The 19,800-nt window shown below is 34.9% G+C and overlaps 1 protein-coding gene and 1 gene segment (V, D, J or C); one reads left to right on the top strand and one right to left on the bottom strand.

Moving 5' to 3' along the window:
- On the top strand, window positions 1-3,470 carry LOC122135691. Its single transcript, XM_042715927.1, has 5 exons — window positions 1-174; window positions 511-529; window positions 1,023-1,147; window positions 2,801-2,867; window positions 2,970-3,470. Exons 1-5 carry the CDS (start codon window positions 1-3, stop codon window positions 3,293-3,295), a joined length of 711 nt encoding a protein of 236 aa, XP_042571861.1. The 3' UTR covers window positions 3,296-3,470.
- Window positions 3,471-11,353: 7,883 nt separating this feature from the next.
- LOC109079935 overlaps window positions 11,354-19,800 on the bottom strand; it is a 65,601-nt gene continuing 57,154 nt past the window's right edge. Inside the window, 2 exon segments of the V gene segment in view lie at window positions 11,354-11,573; window positions 12,621-12,655. Coding sequence covers window positions 11,395-11,573; window positions 12,621-12,655 — 214 coding nt within the window.

Raw genomic sequence — 19,800 nt, 5'->3', positions numbered from 1 at the left:
ATGCTTCAAGATGGCATTGCAAAGAGCACAGCAACACTTTCTATGATGTCAAAGAAACTCAGAAGAATTTGTGTAAAAAGCCTGGAAAAGCACAGAAAGAAAAAGAGGCGAAAAGTTGGTGGAATTAATGTCGTTGTTCACACTGATGAGAGCAAGTTCTGCCATAAATGCAAGGTAATGTAATCTAAATGTGCAGTGCACTTGATGAAATGTGTTATATTTTGTAGAACCTGAAAGAGCTGACATCAATCTGTGCATCGTAGTTTAGGATAGATATAAGTAGTGGGGGTGGACATCACTTTCCCCAAAGCTGTCAATCAGTTAATACAAGTTAGGTTTACTTTTTCTTATTTTCTTATATTGTAAGCATATTTACTGTATTATATGGAATTTAAAAAGTTTTGGATGGAAAAGTATTTTCATGTAATTACTCCTGACTAGTTATATATTTTTACAGGGTCAAGAGATTATTTTCATTATTTTCTAACACTGTTCATTCTGTTTTTGTAGTATGCAAGAGGACGCTTTGGTAACACCTGGAAGAGAAAGCGAACATGAGTTTTTGGTATACTTGAAATCAAAGCTGCAAGCAGACGTCCAATTCTTTGCCTTATGAAAAAAAAGAAACAAGGAGACCCTTGTTCCAATCATCAAAAAACACGTCAAAAGAGAAAGTCTTGTTGTGAGTGATGAGTGGAGAGCATACACCAGCCTTTCCCAAGAGGGCTACAAGCATGTGAGAGTCAGCCACAGCCAGAATTATGTAGATCCACAAACAGAACTACACACTCAAAACATTGAGAGAGCGTGGCAGACATATAAAAGGGAAACTTGGCGTATGTGGGGGAATCGGTCTGAGAAGGCCTTAAAAAGAAGTTCATCTCATAGCCTTATGATAAGCCTTTTCTTCTTTTTGTATATATCAAACCTATGAGATTTTGTACACATTATTTGTAATTCTGCAATGTAAAAGCGTTGAAGGTGAAGTTATGCTTTATTTGTGTTTGTTTTATCATTTGAAGATGAGGAGCCACAGGCCATGATGTTAGACTCCAGCACTGATTCAAGCTCTGATGACTCCAGCTCCAGCTCTACCTCTGACTCTTCGGTTGAGGACAAGAAGAAAAAGAAGCATAAAAGAAGAATGGCAAGAAGAGAAGCGAAAAAAGAAAGATGGAAAACAAAAAGGTGAAGAGGTCAGGCTTTCTTTTTTTTTTATCACGATTCACGATTTTATCACGATTCTTTGTCATGTTAGTTTTTTTTTTTTTTTTTTTTGCAAGTTGTCTGAGCATTACAGCCAAACTAATTTCCCCATTATAAAGACAAAGCCTTTCAAGGTAAGAAAATATAAAAAAAAAAGAATGGCGGATATTTAGGCCAAAGTGGGCAAAGATGAAAACACTGTCATTATTTTATCTTTGTTATTAAAAAATGAGAACAAAGATACACATTACAAATACACATAATATTCAAATAAAATAAACAGCATTTTATTTTCAGGTACAGGCTACACTATGGTGTATTAAGCAGGAGCATTAAAAAAAACTGAATGAACAAATATAAAAATAAAAGACTATATACACTGATTCCTATTAAAACAACTGTATTAAAGTTTTTCAGTCAAGACTAGTGAGTGATTTTTCTCTTTGTGTTTGGTATTTTATTAACATTAAAGGAATAATTCACCCAAAAATTAAAATAGGCTAGTGTTTTATTTTTATACCTTCATTTACCCACTCAAAAGTTGTTTTAAATCTGAATGAGTTTCTTTCTTCTGAAAAACCAATGTGGAAAACCAAACAATTGCTTGTCCACAGTGACTTTCATAGTATTTTTATTTTTTTTTTCCTACTATCAAAGTCAATGTGGACCAGCAACTGTTTGGTTACACAGATTCTTCAAAATATCTTCTTTTGTGTTCAGCACAAGAAAGAAATTACAGTAGGTTTGAGACAACATGTGAGTGAATAAATAATAACAGAAATTAAATTTTAGGGTGAACTATCCCTTTAATTACAGTGGCAGCATGTAGCCTACTGTCCCTTTAAGAGCTGCAAGCATCTAATATACGAGCATGCATCGTTTCTCTCAGTTGTTTATTTTCATTTTAGACATAACTGAGTCTATACATAAACCTTGTGGGTTTTGACAGTATGAGCACATTACATAACTTAGTTCTGTAATCAGACACTGTTTGACGGGCTTTTTTGGGTGTGCTCAGAAAAAGTGCTCGTCAGAACAGCACACGAATGAAACGTTTAACCAGTAGGGCTTTAAAGCAGATGAAAAAAATATACTATTGTGAGTAAGTGCAGTGTCCCGTGAGATTAACTCTACCACTGAGTTAACAGTGATGGTAATGTGTGTCACGTTGGACAGTAGGCTAGATTGATTCGGCGGGACAAGAACTTCAGGCTGCAGCTGATAGAATGTGCACTGCACGATACAACGATATTTCTTCAAAAGCAGATCGTGGAGACATTTTTATCATCCATGATCAAAAATCTTCATATCGCACACTCCTACCTTCGGCAGAAATCACGGACCGGGGGCTTGACCAGACCACAAGGGCACTTTAGCGTTGGGCCTCAAAGGGGCAGGGGCTCGAGCCCCCCCGCCCCCCATGCATGCCACTGCAGTACTGTATAACAGTTTGTTAGCAGCACAAGCTGTTGTAAATCCTGCCCACTTCTTTGCATCATCAGCACATGCTTCATTGCTCTGAGAGTGTTTATAGTGCTGTGAGTTTAACACTTCATGACTGAGAGCAGAACAGAACACAATCTTCATCATCACACAAGACACAACAACAACAATGAACAACATCATCAACCTCATCTGGACTCTCACACTGTTTGCCCAAGGTTTGTGTAGTAAAATTTTAACAATGATTATTTATTTTCTGAAGTATAAAATAATAATCATTTACAGTTGTTTCTTAATGTTATTCTTGTTCTTTCTTTCAGAGTGTAGAGGACAGTACACTGTAACTCAGAGTCCATCAATAACAGCAGCTCAACCAGGACAAGAAGTCAGAATAAACTGTAAAACCAGCAGTAATGTGTATGGTGATAATCAGTTACACTGGTATTTACAGAAACCTGGAGAAGCTCCTAAACTCCTCATATATGCTGCAACAAGCCGTTACACTGGAACTCCATCTAGATTCAGTGGCAGTGGATCTAACAGTGATTTCACTCTGACCATCAGTGGAGTCCAGACTGAAGATACAGGAGATTATTACTGTCAGAGTTTACACTATCCAAACAGTAAATATGTGTTCACACAGTGATAAAGAGTCGTACAAAAACCTCCGTCAGTCAGAGTCACAGTGACTGCACTGATACAGCTGAGAGATACTGCAGCTGCTGATGGGAGGATGACAAACAACACAATGACAATGTTTAGCAAAGTTTAAATAATAATAAATGTGTTAATTTATTTATTAATAGATTAAATAGATTCACAGGTAGGTGTTTTTTTTTTATTTTTATTTTTTTAATAACAGTTAGTGCTGGCACAGAGGTTTTTGATGTGTTTTCAGAGTGGTTTCTTTTATCAGAGTTCATGGGGGGGAAAAACAAAACAACAACAACGTACAAACTAAGGAGATTTTGTCTATGGTAAAATCTGATAACTTCACTCAGCACACTGATGAAAGAAAGTATTAAAGAAAACAGCAAAACACTTTAAAACTTTTAAAGATAACTTCAGCATGGATGTGTTACTCTAATAGAAATTATAGCAAATTATATTTGTACAAATAGCATTATCATCAGATGCCATTTATTGTAAGTGTAAATAGCAAAATAAAAGTATTTAATTAGCACTAAGTATAAATAGTAGGATAGACTAACGCAGTACACAAAGGTTTATTTTTTTAAAATAATAAAAAGAAAACTAGATAAACAATAAAAATAAATTGTTATAATGTATTGTATTGTATTGTTTCTAAATATTTAGACAAACTAATACTGATGTAAGAGCCCCCTTTTTGGATTTATCCTCTGCATTTAATAGATTTCAAGCTGATATCTTTGTGTCAAAACTTGTAAAAATGGGTGTATATGCCTGATCTGATTCAGATCTGCTTCTTTTCTCACAAATTAGGTTTAAATCGTTAAAGTGAAGCAAATCTTGTCATTGGTGGTCAAAACAAATGAACGAAAATTGGAGCACCCCAGGCCTGTGTCAGTTCTGCCATACTTTTTACCTTGTAGACAGATGACTGTCATACAGACAGAACTAATTGATATATCTTATAGTATGATGATGATACTGTGTTAATATCTGTGTTATGTGACTTGGAAAGCCCTGAACTGCACCAAACAAGGGTGACTGAATTGATACCATGGTGACAACACCTGTGTTATTACTATTAAAAAAATAATTACATAAAAGTAATGACAACTAATATGTTCTCGTTGAAAGAACATAGAGACAGCATGTGTAACACAACAAGGCAGAGACTTTATTTTCTTTTTCATCTTAGGTGCAAGAATTTTTTTTTTATTTTATTATCCTTTATATCTATGACCATGAGTACTTTACAGTACTGTAATTCCATTTGGTACATAAATAATAACAAATTGTTCAAAAGACAACAGAGCCTATTGAAAAGGTACATGAATTAAATTCTCATAAGAACCCCTTAAAGCTGACCAGTAATATTCATAATGAATTTGTTCTTTTACCATTTAATCAGTGATACAAGGGCCCAAGATTCCATTGAGTGAGACTAAAACACTGTTTTTGCATCAAACTGACCTAAAATTCAATTATATATCATATATCATGTCATATCATATCATATCATATCTCATCATATTTATTAAAATCATACATGGATGCTGCCTTATTCTGAGCTCACACATTAGTGTCCCTAAAGCCGACCCCTACATCTACTTCAAACCATATCAGCCTGTAGTAAATATGTTCACTTTTCATTTTTATGTAAAGTAAACACTTCTCTGAGCTGAAAGGTGGATTTGAACTTGGGTTGGTCTCATCGTAAGCTTTATCCACTGTCTTTACTCTCAGAATTCATTACCTACTGTCTTCCTTGTGTCTGTTATAATTGTGTCTGGCTCAACCAGACAGTGGTGTTTAGTGTTAATAGCCAAGCCATAAATAGAGACTCCATAACAAATACTTTTCCAAGGTTAATACAGGTTTGAGGTGTTTTGTCTAGACACTCTCATGTAATTTATTCCATCTGCTGGTATTTTCATGGTTCATTTTGACAAAAGGAATCAAACATAAAGATGAATGAATGAACAACACTATTTGCCCAAATATGCAGTGTATAAATACTGTATCCCACAATGCAATGTTTTTGACTTTTCCAATATAACAAATGCACTGGGAGTAATTTCAACCATGATTTTTAAACATTTGTAAACAGACAAGTCAAGAAACACAAAATTTGATTTACGGCCCTGGTGGTGACTATAGGGGAAGTTCTCAGATTGTGGTGTGTTTGTGATAAAATCTACTCCTCACTGTAAAAACAAAAGGTTCCTGGAGGCACCTTTTGGGGTTCTTCACTTTGCCACACCGGCGGAACCCTCTGTAGAGCCTCTAGGCACCGCTCTAAAAGAGGTGGTTCTCTGAGGAACTTTTAACTTTTATTAAGAATGGCTAGGAACCACCTTCGGTGCTTCGAGGCACCATTTCCCTAATTTCAGTTCTTTAATATTTACAACCTAAAATTTTATGTTCAATGCAATCAATAGTAACATTTTCTTTCCTGTTCTAAATAGAGGTCAATGATTGGGAGAATTCAGTGTATGTAATGTGTGTGTACACTATATATGTATACATACATGCACAAACTCAGACTTACCTCATTTATCACATACAGTCCAGCACAGCAGGATCATCATGTAACAGGGCAAAGCTAGGATTTCTCAGAAGATAATAAAAGAAAGAAAAAAAACTGTTAATAAACTATAAATAATTGATTTTTTTTAAAAAAAGGGTTTCTGGTGTGTCTCTGCAATTGTTCACTTATTTACACACCTTGAAAAGTTAGGTCCAGAGAGGTCTTTTTTTTTTTTTTTTTTTTTTTTTTTTTTGTCAGCCAGCATCAGACATCAGTAACTGTCCACTGCCTCACATTTGAGTGTCCACTACAGAGCCATATTCATGAAACATATGCATGAACTTCTTTATTATCTGCTGAATAAAAAAGAATACATTGATCATTTTTTTAACTGTTTCATTCAGTTCGGTGTAATACAGTCATAAATAATTTTAGATTAGGCCAAGCTGAAACTCTATTTCAATGTCAAATAAACAAATAATTAAATACTTACATAGTGCTGCTCTGTGAACCCTTTGAGATTTTAAGAAAACTCATACTGGATGTTCTGAGGAGAGAAAATGACAAAAACCAGTTTTATGTAAGTTATGTGTAAATGACTCGAAAAACAGACAAACATTAATAGCTTACTAGATAGCCTACATGTAACTTAACATGGGTGTATAACTAGGCTATTTAACAAACATAAACGACAACAATAATTCAGAAAAGTTAAAGAAGAGAGTTACAATGACTAAAAGTAAACATAATGAGTAAACCTAACTAAAAAATATTGTTTGTGACCTTGTGATTGTAGTCTCCATTTCGTCCCACAAAGTGCATTAGATTTGTTATCATCACGGCTATTAAATTAATGGTTAAAACAAACATAAAAAAATAATAATAATACTAATTAAAATAAAATAACATACAGTTGACGACAGTTGAACAATTATTTCCGAATAATTTAAACTTATTTCATTAGGGAAAAGAAAAAAATAAATCTAAGTATTACTCATTTACTTATTGTTATAATTAGCGTATTTTTAATGAAAAGGATGTGTTGAGTCATATTTAGTTCAGTAATATTTTAATGTTTGCTTTAAAGTTTCAAGGTTAACTATCCACCTTCAAATTATTTAACACTTAGCCTATTTAAATAAAACTATGTTTAGTTATTGCAGTAGGCTATTTAAGTTGTACAATTAACTTATTTACAATCCAACAAATGGAGGCAGATAAAAGTGCAATCTGGAGGAAATTAATGAATAAAATGCCTGTATGACAGTATATGTATATATTCCCCATTGCTGAGAAGAGGGTTTTCAGAAATAATTGTAAAATTTTAGTTGGATATACTGGCTGTTTAGTAGATCTTGTATGTCCTTTTGTTATTTTATATTTATTTATTTATGTTTTGACAGAACAAGTGTGAAGATTTTTACAACCATTTAGTCTTTTCTAATCATACAAGTTTTTTTTTTTTTTTTCGTTTTTTTTTTTTCACATGGAAAGTGCCACAAAGTCATTATATTCCATCACATTCCAATAAAGTAAATATTAATAATATTATTAATAATAAACCAATCATATTTTATTTTTGTCACATGAATGTCTGGGTTCTTCCAGATGCTGGCTTTTACAAGTGAGATCTTCCAGGAACCACTGTAATGTTAACAGATCTTACAGTAACCCTTTTGTTAAAATTTGAGTTCCTCCAGGAACCATATTATGAGAAAAAGAGTAAAAAAGAGAAAAAGAGAGACTGAAAAAGATTTACAGGGACATATGTGAGGTCTGTTGGGCAAACAACTGGAGGACGATCAGTGTGGGTGGCTTGGGTGATTTTGCTAATGTAATTTTGTGTCCTTATTACAGGTTTAGCTGATTTCAGCTTCTGCCTGTAGGTCTGTATTAGATGAACCACACAGTGATCAGAGAGCCCCAAAGCTGCCCGTGGGACAGAGTGATATTCATCCTTTATTGTGGTGTAACAGTGATCCAATATATTTCTGACTCTGACGGGACATGTAATGTGCTGTCTGTATTTTGGCACTTCACGGGAAATATTTGCTTTGTTAAAATATCCAAGGATGAATAAAAGAGAGTCTGGGTACCTATGCTCCATTTTTCCCCGTTTTCTCTGCGATGCGATCCGCTCTGAACAGCTGGAAGCCCGGCAGATGAAGAGCGTTGTCTGGAATGGCTTCACTCAGCCAGGTTTCAGTGAAGCACAATGCAGCAGAGTTTGAAAAATCCTTGTTGATGCGTTGAGGAGAAGTTGTTCATCTGCGTCTGTACACACATTTGAAGCACCGCTGCATCTCTGACACTCGTCTTTCTTGATGATGAAGTGACTTCAAAGAAGTGAAAATCCACTTTAAACTCTTCTGATTCTTAGTTTTGTTCAGCCATTTGCAGGCTTAGGTTTGTAAAAAAACAAACAAACAAACAAAAATTGCACTATTCACTTTTGCACTTTGTTTTCAGTAACTTTTTTTTTCAGAGATTTGCATTTTGATGCTTATATTCGATGTAATATTCATAGTGTACTTTTCAGTAATGCAGACGTAACTGAAATGTTCTACAAATTGATAAAAAGAGCTCTGCCATAGCATTTCAGTGATCTTTCATTTATTATGTATTTTGGTCAATATACATGCTGCTGTACTTTTTAAATGTACTCTAGCATTTTATATTTATGTTTAATCATTTATGTTTAATGGTTTTTGCACCTTTTATACCATTTTTAATATTGAAAAAAAAAAAAACTAATGCATTTCTAATGAGCTGAAAAGCTATTGAAATGTTATTGAAAATGAAGTATTAAAATAATATTTTAAATGATAATCAAAGAAAAAATCTTGACCATGGGCGCATCAGGTACTCGCAGGCAAAACTATGGGTGCTCAAGAAAGGGATCAAAATATTCAAAATGATAGGAGGATCCTGTTGCATCTATTGATGAAGGTTTGGAATCTATGAGGTACTATTTAAAATCAAGATCAAAACATGCTCTGCCTCCCAGTGATTTTATTGTGCGCCTGACAGAATGGACTTTTTTGTTGTTGTTGTTCGAAGACTGCCTGCCTAGACAAGAAAAATGTACTGCAATGGGGAGTTTCACCCCAAACTACGAAAATTAATTTCTTGGTTTATGTGAAGAAAGATTTTTGTACTCCACCAGTAATGTTTGTTTGGTGGGGATGTCATGTAGATGATATTTTTTTATTTGTTTTGCAGGCAGTGAGAGAGTTGCTGGACTTCCGTGCCTATATCAAGAAATTACAATTTGAGACTGAACTTGGAATATGACAAGATTTTATTTTTTTAATTTTTTTTTATTCAACCATGAGAAAGGATGCACAAGGTAATCTTCATACTTCTGTCTATAGAAAATCTACTGATCAAAATACTATTCTACATGAAAAGTTTTCATCGTCCGTGGTTTATTAAGAATATCATTCTCTAATGAGGATTTTAGGTGCAATCTACTATTTAGACAGCTGTTTCAACAAAGAGGATATAGTTTGTCAGTATTAAAAGAAGCTCATGGTAAAGCCCAGTCACTGAAGAGGGATGAATTGTTGAACAAAAAACAGAAACTGAATGCAGGGTCCTAATAACAAGTTACATTTTGTCACAAGATATTGTAAAGAAGTGACACAAATAAACAGATTATTTAAAGGAACTGGTATATTTTACAAGTTGATGAGACTCTAAGGGAATTTTTTACAGAATCCCCTAGTTCTACTTTTAAACGTGCCCCAACAACAAAGGACGAATTGTTTAGGAGTTTTCTTCTAGCCTCAAGACAGGAAACTACTTAAGATGACCAAAACGGATCTTTAGCTGTGGTCATGGATCGCTCGGGCCTGGGCCCAGGTAACTTTTGAGGTCTGGTAGAAATTATGACATAAGCTACAAAAATAAGGGTATAGGCTCACATGGGTTAATCATTAAAAGATCACAATCTCGATTCAAACACACACAATCTTATTGCTATGACAATGATTCCACTACGTCTATTAAACATTTGAAATCACAATCACATCAGAATATTTAAATCTGCTGATCCAGAGAGAACGGCGCTCATTGTGTAGGCTTTATGTCTGAAACAGCTTCACAAACAGTCTACATTTCTGCGCTGCAAACATTAAATAATAAGGAAAGTATTAGGATAAAAGTTTATAGTCCGGATATAGACTCAAAATGAAAAACTGACCTTTGGAGATCATGTTACGCTTCAAATATAGATTGTAAATGTTACATTATGCCAGTAGTGACCATTGACTGTTAAAATACATTTGATGTCTAATTCATTCAATCAAGAGATTCGTTCAAAAACAGTTTTTAAGAAGTCTAAGTGAATTAGCCTAGATATTTTGTTTTTGTCTAAAGTTTTATTTTCAGAATTGTGGGAGAACCGTGATCAATTATCCAGAGCCATAGCTTAATAAATAATGTGGTGTGTTTAATTAGGGTTGAATCTAAAGTCTTCAGGCCTCTGGCCCTCCAGCAAAATGAGTTTGACACCCCTGCTCTATTGCCTCACAACCTGATGAAGGCCTGCTCGGGCTGATACACGTTGGTGTCTTTTTAAAATGTAGCCCTGTCTTAGAATAAATGCTTTTTACTTTGCTGACTATGTGAGTGCCTGGACGTGGATGTTTTATTTATTTATTTATTTATTTTGCAACAAGATCTTTTTAAATATTTTAAATTGTAAAGAAATACACTTAAATTGCACTAAATGTAATTGAAGTGCTTCCAATTTAGCACAATTTAATATATAAAAATATATAGCAAATAATCTTAAGTTGAAATATGCTTGATGTACTTATTGTTTCAAAATAATACATTTAATATGCATTTAATATGGTATGATTTAAATATAAGTACATCCAAAAAAAGCACAATTTAAATACATTTCCTTTTCACCTGGGCTGCTTGACTACAGCAGAAGTGAAACTGGTCTGTTTCAGTTCAGATCATGTAACCAATAAAACAGAGACACTGGGAGTGTGGACTGAAAATCTCATTTGCATTGTGATTGTGGAGTGATTGTGATCCTCTCAGAATAGAGCAGCTCTGTCTCCAGAGACCATGTTCAAACCCCAAGAACTTTATTTGACTAGATTTACTGCTACTGATCGAGCTTCTGAAAAACACCTGGACAAACACTACATGCATCTTCATCTGTTTAGTTGAATGATGTTGTCAGACACAAATGGAGTTTGTTGAGAAGCTTTATTGAATGTTGCGAGCAAACAAAGCAGATTGAAAGATCATCCAGTGCTTTGACACTAGAGCTCTCTTTAAGTATTGAGTTGTAAATGACTACAGCTGCAGCACTAGACTCATGTGAATCCTGCCTGACACAGGACACTCAGATACACTCATCTTCAGGAGAGAGCAGCGCTCACTGGAGAAACATCAGCACTGCGAGCGACTAACAGCGACTCTTGTGGAACGAGGCCTCATGAGGAGCTCCATCATGTGTTACTCTGCAGACGTACAGCTCTCCCTCTTCCCAGCGTGCTTTGCTGAGGGTCAGGACACTACTGCGGCTGTAGCGGCCGTCCTGCTCACTTTCTGCACTGGTCACAACCCCCTCGGTGACCTCTGAGCCGTCCAGTGTCCAGCTCACCAGCGCCCCCTGTGGAGAGTAAGAGCTGAGCAGGCAGAGCAGTGCGGCTGAGTCTCCAGAGATCTGCAGAGAAGAGGGCGGCAGCAGAGACACTGAGGGGCTTCACTGTGGGACCAGCTGCAGGAGACAAACACAACACATTCACAAACACAAAGAAAACACACTGCAGCTCCAGCACTCTTCTGCCCTGCAGCATTCACATCATTTCAACATGACTTTCAGCAGCAGACGTGTGGAACGCTATAAAAATCGCAACATCTCATGATTCATCTTATTCAACATCACTGCAGCTGATATATACACAATATACAAACTACACAATCATTACATACATTTAAATCAAACCTCAAAAATGAAACAAACTTACAAAGACACTGACTGCTTTAATTTTCTGTAGTTTTTGTACCCCAACATAAAGATTTTTCAATTTAATGATAGATGTTCTACTCTTACATTTTCTTTTGTTTATATGTTTTAAAGTTTAACTCAATTTCAAACGTACATTTCATGATTGCAGCTCAGATCAAGTGAAAAGTATATTGCTGATTAGATTAGAAAACAACCAAATCAACATTTTAAGTGAGCTGATATACAAACTACACATTCCTATGAAACCTTATAAATATAACAAAACATACTAAGATATTTACTGCTTTAAATCCAGTACTTTTTATATCCCTATATAGTCTTTATATTTTAGTTAGGTGAGATATTCAACTCAAAATGTAACTCAGTTTCAAACAGAGATTGTGTGACTATAAATAAATCAATAAATAAGCACTAAATTATAAGCAAAAAAAAATAATTAAAATCATTGATTGATCTACAGAAAGTAGCTCCGTTTATATTTTAATGCCAGATCTCTTTTGTACATGATATCTACAATAAAAGATTATGTAAATGTGAACACAGTATAGAAATTTATGGAAGAAAAACATGATAAACTGATAAAAGTCATAATGAGCCACATTATGAAAAAGTGAATAATTCAGTTATTCTGAGTATGTTACATGAGAATATTTTAAATAAAATATTTATTGTGAAACTATATATTTATTATTATTATTATTATAACAAAAATACAGATTTTGTTGTTTTAATTTTTAATACATTTTATACAATCTAAATTGTGTTTTAATGGAGATTTAAAAGAGACAGACTTACCGAGCACCAGTTTAGTTCCTCCACCGAAAGTCCACCACAGTGATACAATCTAATGAAACACTCGTACAAAAACCTCTATTCCACTCGAGTGAACACAAACTCCAGCAGAGAGAGAGAAACAACACTTCAACACACTGAGAGCAGAAGAAGCTCAGCTGCTGACAATGTTATTCTTTTCATTATCAGCTGAAGAGTTTATTCTCATTCACAGAAGTCATGATCCAGTTTGACTTTATGTCCTATATTTCTCATTCATTGTTTCATTGTGTGCCAATAACACTTTTTAATGAAATAAATTTGATGACCTTTGACCTCTTTTATCATAGATGATGTTATGAAGTTTCTCATAATAATGCTTTTGATCGTCATATGAAGCTCGATAATTACACATTATAATTCTCAGAAAATACCTGTAACTTCAGACAATTAATTTTTTCAGATTAAAATTTTCAGTCTAGACTCATTTGACACAATTATGAGTCCTGAAGATATTTATACAAGTAGAAAAAAAATAGGTCCCAAATAGCAACACTGATTCAACATTAAAAAGAACACAATGGACTTTTACTCTTTTAATCTAAATGCAGCTGAACACTATTCACTTTTTCTTGATAACACATTTATTATCAGATACTTTCCCTTAATAAATAAATGAATCATGAATGACTAGAACAGGTGAATATGTTATTACAGTGACACTGGAAACTGAAAATGTTGCATCCACACAGATAGATGTCAATATAAAGACTAAGACTAGAGTCACATCAGCCAGTGCAACAACAAATGAACAAAACTAATATTTTACAATTAAGCAACGCAATTATCAGTAAATGGTTTAAAAACATTACTGTGAAAGAAAAATATTACAGTTTTAGTTGTATTTGTTAGCAGCTCAAGCTGTTGTAAATCCTGCCCACTTCTTTGCATCATCAGCACATGCTTCAGTGCTCTGAGAGTGTTTATAGTGCTGTGAGTTTAACACTTCATGACTGAGAGCAGAACAGAACACAATCTTCATCATCACACAAGACAAAACAACAACAATGAACAACATCATCATCTTCATCTGGACTCTCACACTGTTTGCTCAAGGTTTGTGTAATACAATTTGTATTATTTAATTTTGTTATTTATTCTTTTATTCTTTGAAGTGTAAAATATTAATCATATACAATTTAATAATTTTAAATTTATGAAATTTTATTTTACTTTCTTTCAGAGTGTAGAGGACAGATCACTGTAACTCAGATTCCATCAATATCAGCAGCTCAACCAGGACAAGAAGTCAGAATAAACTGTAAAACCAGCAGTAGAGTGGATGATGGTACTGACTTAGCCTGGTATTTACAGAAACCTGGAGAAGCTCCTAAACTCCTCATATATCTTGCAACAAGCCGTTACACTGGAACTCCATCTAGATTCAGTGGCAGTGGATCTAACAGTGATTTCACTCTGACCATCAGTGGAGTCCAGACTTAAGATACAGGAGATTATTACTGTCAGAGTGAACACTGGATCAACAGTAAAGATGTGTTCACACAGTGATAAAGAGTCGTACAAAAACCTCCGTCAGTCAGAGTCACAGTGACTGCACTGATACAGCTGAGAGATACTGCAGCTGCTCATAAACACAATCACACACAACACTGATCAACACAAACACTAATAACACAATACAAACAGATGGTGAAGTTTAATGTGATATACTTTGAAGTTGACTTGACGAAGCCTCGTTTGAATGTGTAACATCTTTAAGTTTAAAGGTTTTCCTGCCACACAGACAGCAAAAACTCAATATAACTCAACTCTGAACATATTAGACCAATTCAGAACCCATCAAACATCACCAGACCAGCATGAAATCATTTCATTTCATTTTTTTCATTAAAGCACTGGATGTATTTAAAATCAAAATTGACCAAAAGGAAATCACGGAAGTGAGTGAATTTAAATATTTAGGGGTTATAGTAGACTCTAAGCTTAAGTCTGTTGCCCATATTAAGAAAATGTCTAAGACTATTAAGACAAATTTGAACTGTTTTCGTATGATAAGATCATGTACATCTCTTAAAGCAGCTCAAATGTTTACACATGCTATGATATTATCACATATGACCTATTGTGTGATAATTTGGGGTCAAGCTTCTCAATCAGTTGTTAAGCCTGTAATGTCACTATACAAACAAACTTTAAATGTAATGGATCAGAAACCAATGAAATGGCATAATTGTCAAATTCTCCAAAAATATAATTTGTTAAGTTTTGATAATCTTTTAAAGTTTTCATTTACAAAAAACAGTGTTTAAATGTAAACATGGCCTTGCCCCCGATGTAGTCTGTCAGTTGATACAAAAACTCAGTAGTGATGGGGCAAAGAGCAGAGGGGCAGTAAGTGGGAATTGTAGAGTTTGGAGATGCTGAACTACTGTGGGTCAATCATCCTTTTCAGTGAAAGGTTCACATCTGTGGAATACCATGCCTGTTGATTTAAAGTTGCAATCAGCACTCACAGTTTTCTCCACAAAGCTGAAACAATGGCTGAAATCTTTACAGCGATGTGAACATTGAGTACATACCTCAGGCTTATTCAGGCTGGTTTAGTTTACATCTTCTTTCTGTATGCAGGTTGATTTACATTTTATTGTTTGTGACTTTGTATAAAGTTGCATATGGGCTTAGGTATGACAAAACGTACAACACATACACACACAGTTATCTGTATATATATATTGTGACGGCCCGAGTGGTGGCCGCACAAGAGCGGTAAAGTGGATGTATCCAGCGCACACACACATGCATACATCTAGTTAATACGAAGGACATTCATTTCAGAATGAGCTTATTTAAACTTCTTATTCATTTTCATTTGTTTCAGTATGATCGCATAAGTAAACCACAGGAAACACAATTCATTCATTCATTCTCTATTTATTGTTAGGTTTGCATAAGTTTACATTTACATTCACAATGCATTGTGACTGATTTGAAGTGCACACAAATTAGTTATGTTGTATCTGTTATTTATATTTGTTTCTATTTTGAGTTTAAGTTTACCGTGATCAACTTTAGCCATGGTCCGTTGCAGCCGCATCCTGGTGTGACGAAAAACAAGAGTCCAGCAGGAACACCATATTTAGCTTATTGGTTCCGTCTGGGCGTACCATTCACTGGGAGTTTTGGGGAGGAAGGAACGTTGATGTGTTACTAATTGATTTATTTAGTTGTACGTTTATGACATTTGATTACATTTTGTTTTCCTTGTCTTTATTTACAATGTATCTTTGTTTGATTTGATTTTGATTTATGTGAGGTTATATGTTGTATGTAAAGTTAAATTGTTTCCCTCTTATTTGTAATGGGCCCATCCCTTCCTTTATAAACTGTTGCTTTTGTTCATTTGAGGAGGTCAGTTTTAGTTTGTTTGTTTGGTTTTTGGTCCAATTGTTTGATCTCGGTTTTTGTTTGTTTATTTTTGTTGTAAGTGTGTAAAGTTATATTTTGTTTGGGTTCAAATAAAGACCCATTTGTTTTGCGCAACGCTTGTGTTCCTTGTTCTTGGCTTCTCGGTCCCTCACATATATATATATATATATATATATATATATATATATTATATATATGTTTATTTGTAGTTGTTTTGTTTCTTGTGATGATTGTGCTTGTTTTTTATTTGGTTATTTTGATTTTATGTAAAAGCCTATCCAGGGACGAGGGCTGCAAACTAGCTTTATGCTATATGCCCTATGTACACGCCATCGGTTGTCTCTGTGTAACAATGCCTAGTGTATTGTCTCTGTTAAATAAACAAACAAATAAAAAAAAAGACATATTTACCCTGTGGTAGAAAAATAACGTTATCAGAGGCACGACTCACACGAGCAGAACAGAATATTCCCCAGATTTGAGATCTTTATTTTTGCTCTGTTCTACTGATATGGGACTGAGATCATATAAATGAATATTACATGTAATGCTATTTTTGTCCTCATTTCTAAATATTTTTATTTGTAACAATACATTGCCAAACATGGTCAATGCATATATTGCAGCATATTGAAAAATATAAGCACTAGTTTCCCATATATAGACAACTTATATTTTGCAGCATATTCCCATATTTTTGTTTCATAAGGGAGGGTAGATAACTGGGCTTGAAAAGTGTAAACTTTGTCTAAGAAGAGCTTAAGAAAGTTTTCACATAATGAGAGAGAAGTCACTGAAAATGTCTTCATGTGAGAGTTTAAAACAGAGTGTGACGTGTTGAATTACAGAAACTTCGAATTTATCTAAGAAGTGTGTGCAGGTCATGATTTACCTTCCTTCAATGAATCTGTGGAGAAATACATCAAGAAGACCCGACAGTCAAAACCAGGATAATGAGTGTCATTGAATACACATTAGTACAAATAGATAATGAGGCTCCGTTAATTATAAATGTTAGATTATGTTCACTAACTGTCTAGCAATGTGTGCTTTTGCTAAAATATAATTAAATAATGATTCATTTTCCAAATGTGTCAATCGTGCATCACAGACGCTGCGTTTGAAACGGCAAACTCACTGAGTAGGTACTTAAAAAGTACTTACTTAACAAGCCCTAAAAGAGTACATACTCTATAGTCTGAATGAATTAAGTGTGAGTGCAGTCCAGACATCATCCGCCATGTTGACGTTATCATTTGACCTACAACGTAATAACAAGCGCAACAACTTAAAAGAAGAAGATGTGAGCGACAGGTTCAATTCATCTATCTGTAAATATCTTGATATTGATGAAAATTGTTCATTTTGTGTCTTGTTGAAAAAAAGCTCTCCCTTTATTTTGTGATTGTGGTATAACCAATGCATTTTGGGTTTGATTAGGTGTAGTAGTAGACTAGTACACTTTTTCTACCTAGCACAGCATTTTCAATGTTTGCAATGTAACTGCACAAAGAAGACATCAGGCAGCTCCTCGAAGATTCCGCCTTTGGAGAAGATTTTATACTCAAAAAAATTTAAGTATTACTACAAAAAATTAAGATTGTACACTCCTGAATGTACTGGATGCTTAACTCACACCAGCACTTATGCACAATAATAATGATTAAATGCTGACAAATACTATTTTATTTACAGACCAACAATGGAAAAAACATGATAAAAATGGAGTAAAAATTAGTAAATTAATGAATAAAAGTAACCATCACAATAAATAAATAAATACTTCACAATAAATAAACTACTTTTGACTAATTTTGTGAAGAACAAGCTTGTATTCAAATTCATGTGGTTCAAGAAACTATCACATATTTACAGGCGGTGAACCCAACCATCCTGCTGCCATCTTACAGCTGTTCCAAGTCTCTTGACTTTATTCTGATGAAAGCAGCTGACCACTGTGAAAACACTTCCACCTTTCTTTGCTGTGCATTCATGTCCCTCATTGCTGCAGTCAGACTGGAATCTGGTCATGAATGGGAAAGGGACATTGAGGCTGTCCCTCTGCCCCATCAGCCATTCAGAGAGCCTTACAGAACCCTGTGCAGCACAAGCCTCCTATGCATGAAGCTCAGCAGAGTAAACTACAACTTAAGATGTTTCATTCATTTCTGTAGAATACTCACTCTAAGCCTTTGATGGCAGCATTCCTTCATCAGTCACTCAACACACGTGTGTCTCATCTCTCCCTGTAACATCCAGACAAGAGTCATGTTTCCTCTGTGATTTATCTGCTCAATGCTACATTTACATGTTGTGTTAACTCTTTTTATCCAACACAAATGCTCCTCAATTTATCAGCAGTACTAATGGACAAATAACAAAGGTAACTCATGTTATAGGTAACTTTTGTAGATTTTTTTTGTTAACACTTACTTACGTCTTATCTAATGTAAGCAGTGTGGACAAAATGTGACCTCTACATAATAGAGCACACATACATCACTCAGTCAGATGTCTATTACATGTCTGTTAGTTGTGCTTATCTGCCAATACTTCATCAAAGATCAAAAAGTGAAAGAGGGCGGTTTCCGGTTGAGACTGCGTGCTGAGTGGTGTGCTCTAAATCTACAGGCGAAACTGTTGAAGTGTTTGATTGTTGTTGCTGTGGAGGTGAAAACCTACCTCCATCTCGGTACCCGCACTTCATCTTCTTTAATTACATCAGTTCCGACTGTTACAATTATAGGGAAGTGATCACTACCCATAAGTAAGTCACTTAACACCTCCCATGATGTAATAACCTGCCCCTACCTTCCACTCGAATAATAAGGTGAATCCACAATAACTCTCTGTGTTTCTACAGCAATCATATCGTGATAACCTGACTACCATCATTACAGCAAAACAAGCGAATTCAACTCAAGAAACTCCTCAATAATCACACCATTTGCATTAAAATTTTTATTTGAATTAAAATCACAGCACCAACACGATCGTTCCTGAAATCTGGGTCACTTTACAGCACCTAGGTCCTCAATACTCAACCTCTTACTAGGATTATAAAAATTAACCACTGAAACTTGATCATTACCTATCCAGATTTTAACAACTCCTGCCCCATATTTTCGACTTTGTACCTCAGACCATCTTGAACAAATGTTGCTACTCCCCCACCTTGTCTTTCCTTCCTAGCATTTCGTATTTGCCTGTGTGGTACCTTGAATAATAAAATCTAACTGAGGTTTGATCCATGTCTCCTGAATACATAGGATATGGGGCCTATTGCCTTCCCAAATCAGAGATGTACTTCTTAAACTCTTGAACATTGCTGGATGAGACTTCTCGCATTCCCCTGGAGAGAATTAAAAAAAATGATGAAACGACGGTCCAAAACCACTCCATGTTTGAGGTTTGATGGAAAAATTTACTCCTCATTGTTAATTTCTCTTCCACTAATTCCCAGCTAGTATTTTTTAAAACCTGAGGTACTTCTGCGCTGCTTTTACAATTACTTCCTTTCAACTTGAGCAGTACAATTAATAACCTCTACCATGAACAAAACAAAGTCATCTTTTCTCATGAGTAGCGTATCTCTCTTTGATCTTACTGCATCCCTGACAAAGCCGAAGTGCAATGCCTCTACAGCCGCTGTTTTTAAATAATCACCTGTAACGGTTGGGCTGAGCAGGGTCTTTTCCTAGCCGCTTTCCAGCCAAATTAAGACCCCAGTTTTGGATTTTAACCTCAGTCGTACCTC

The sequence above is a fragment of the Cyprinus carpio genome, chromosome A25 (genome assembly GCF_018340385.1).
Source record: "Cyprinus carpio isolate SPL01 chromosome A25, ASM1834038v1, whole genome shotgun sequence".
Lineage (NCBI taxonomy): Eukaryota > Metazoa > Chordata > Actinopteri > Cypriniformes > Cyprinidae > Cyprinus > Cyprinus carpio.
Note: the sequence above shows the minus strand (reverse complement) of the source record. Positions and strands in the feature narration are given on the sequence as shown.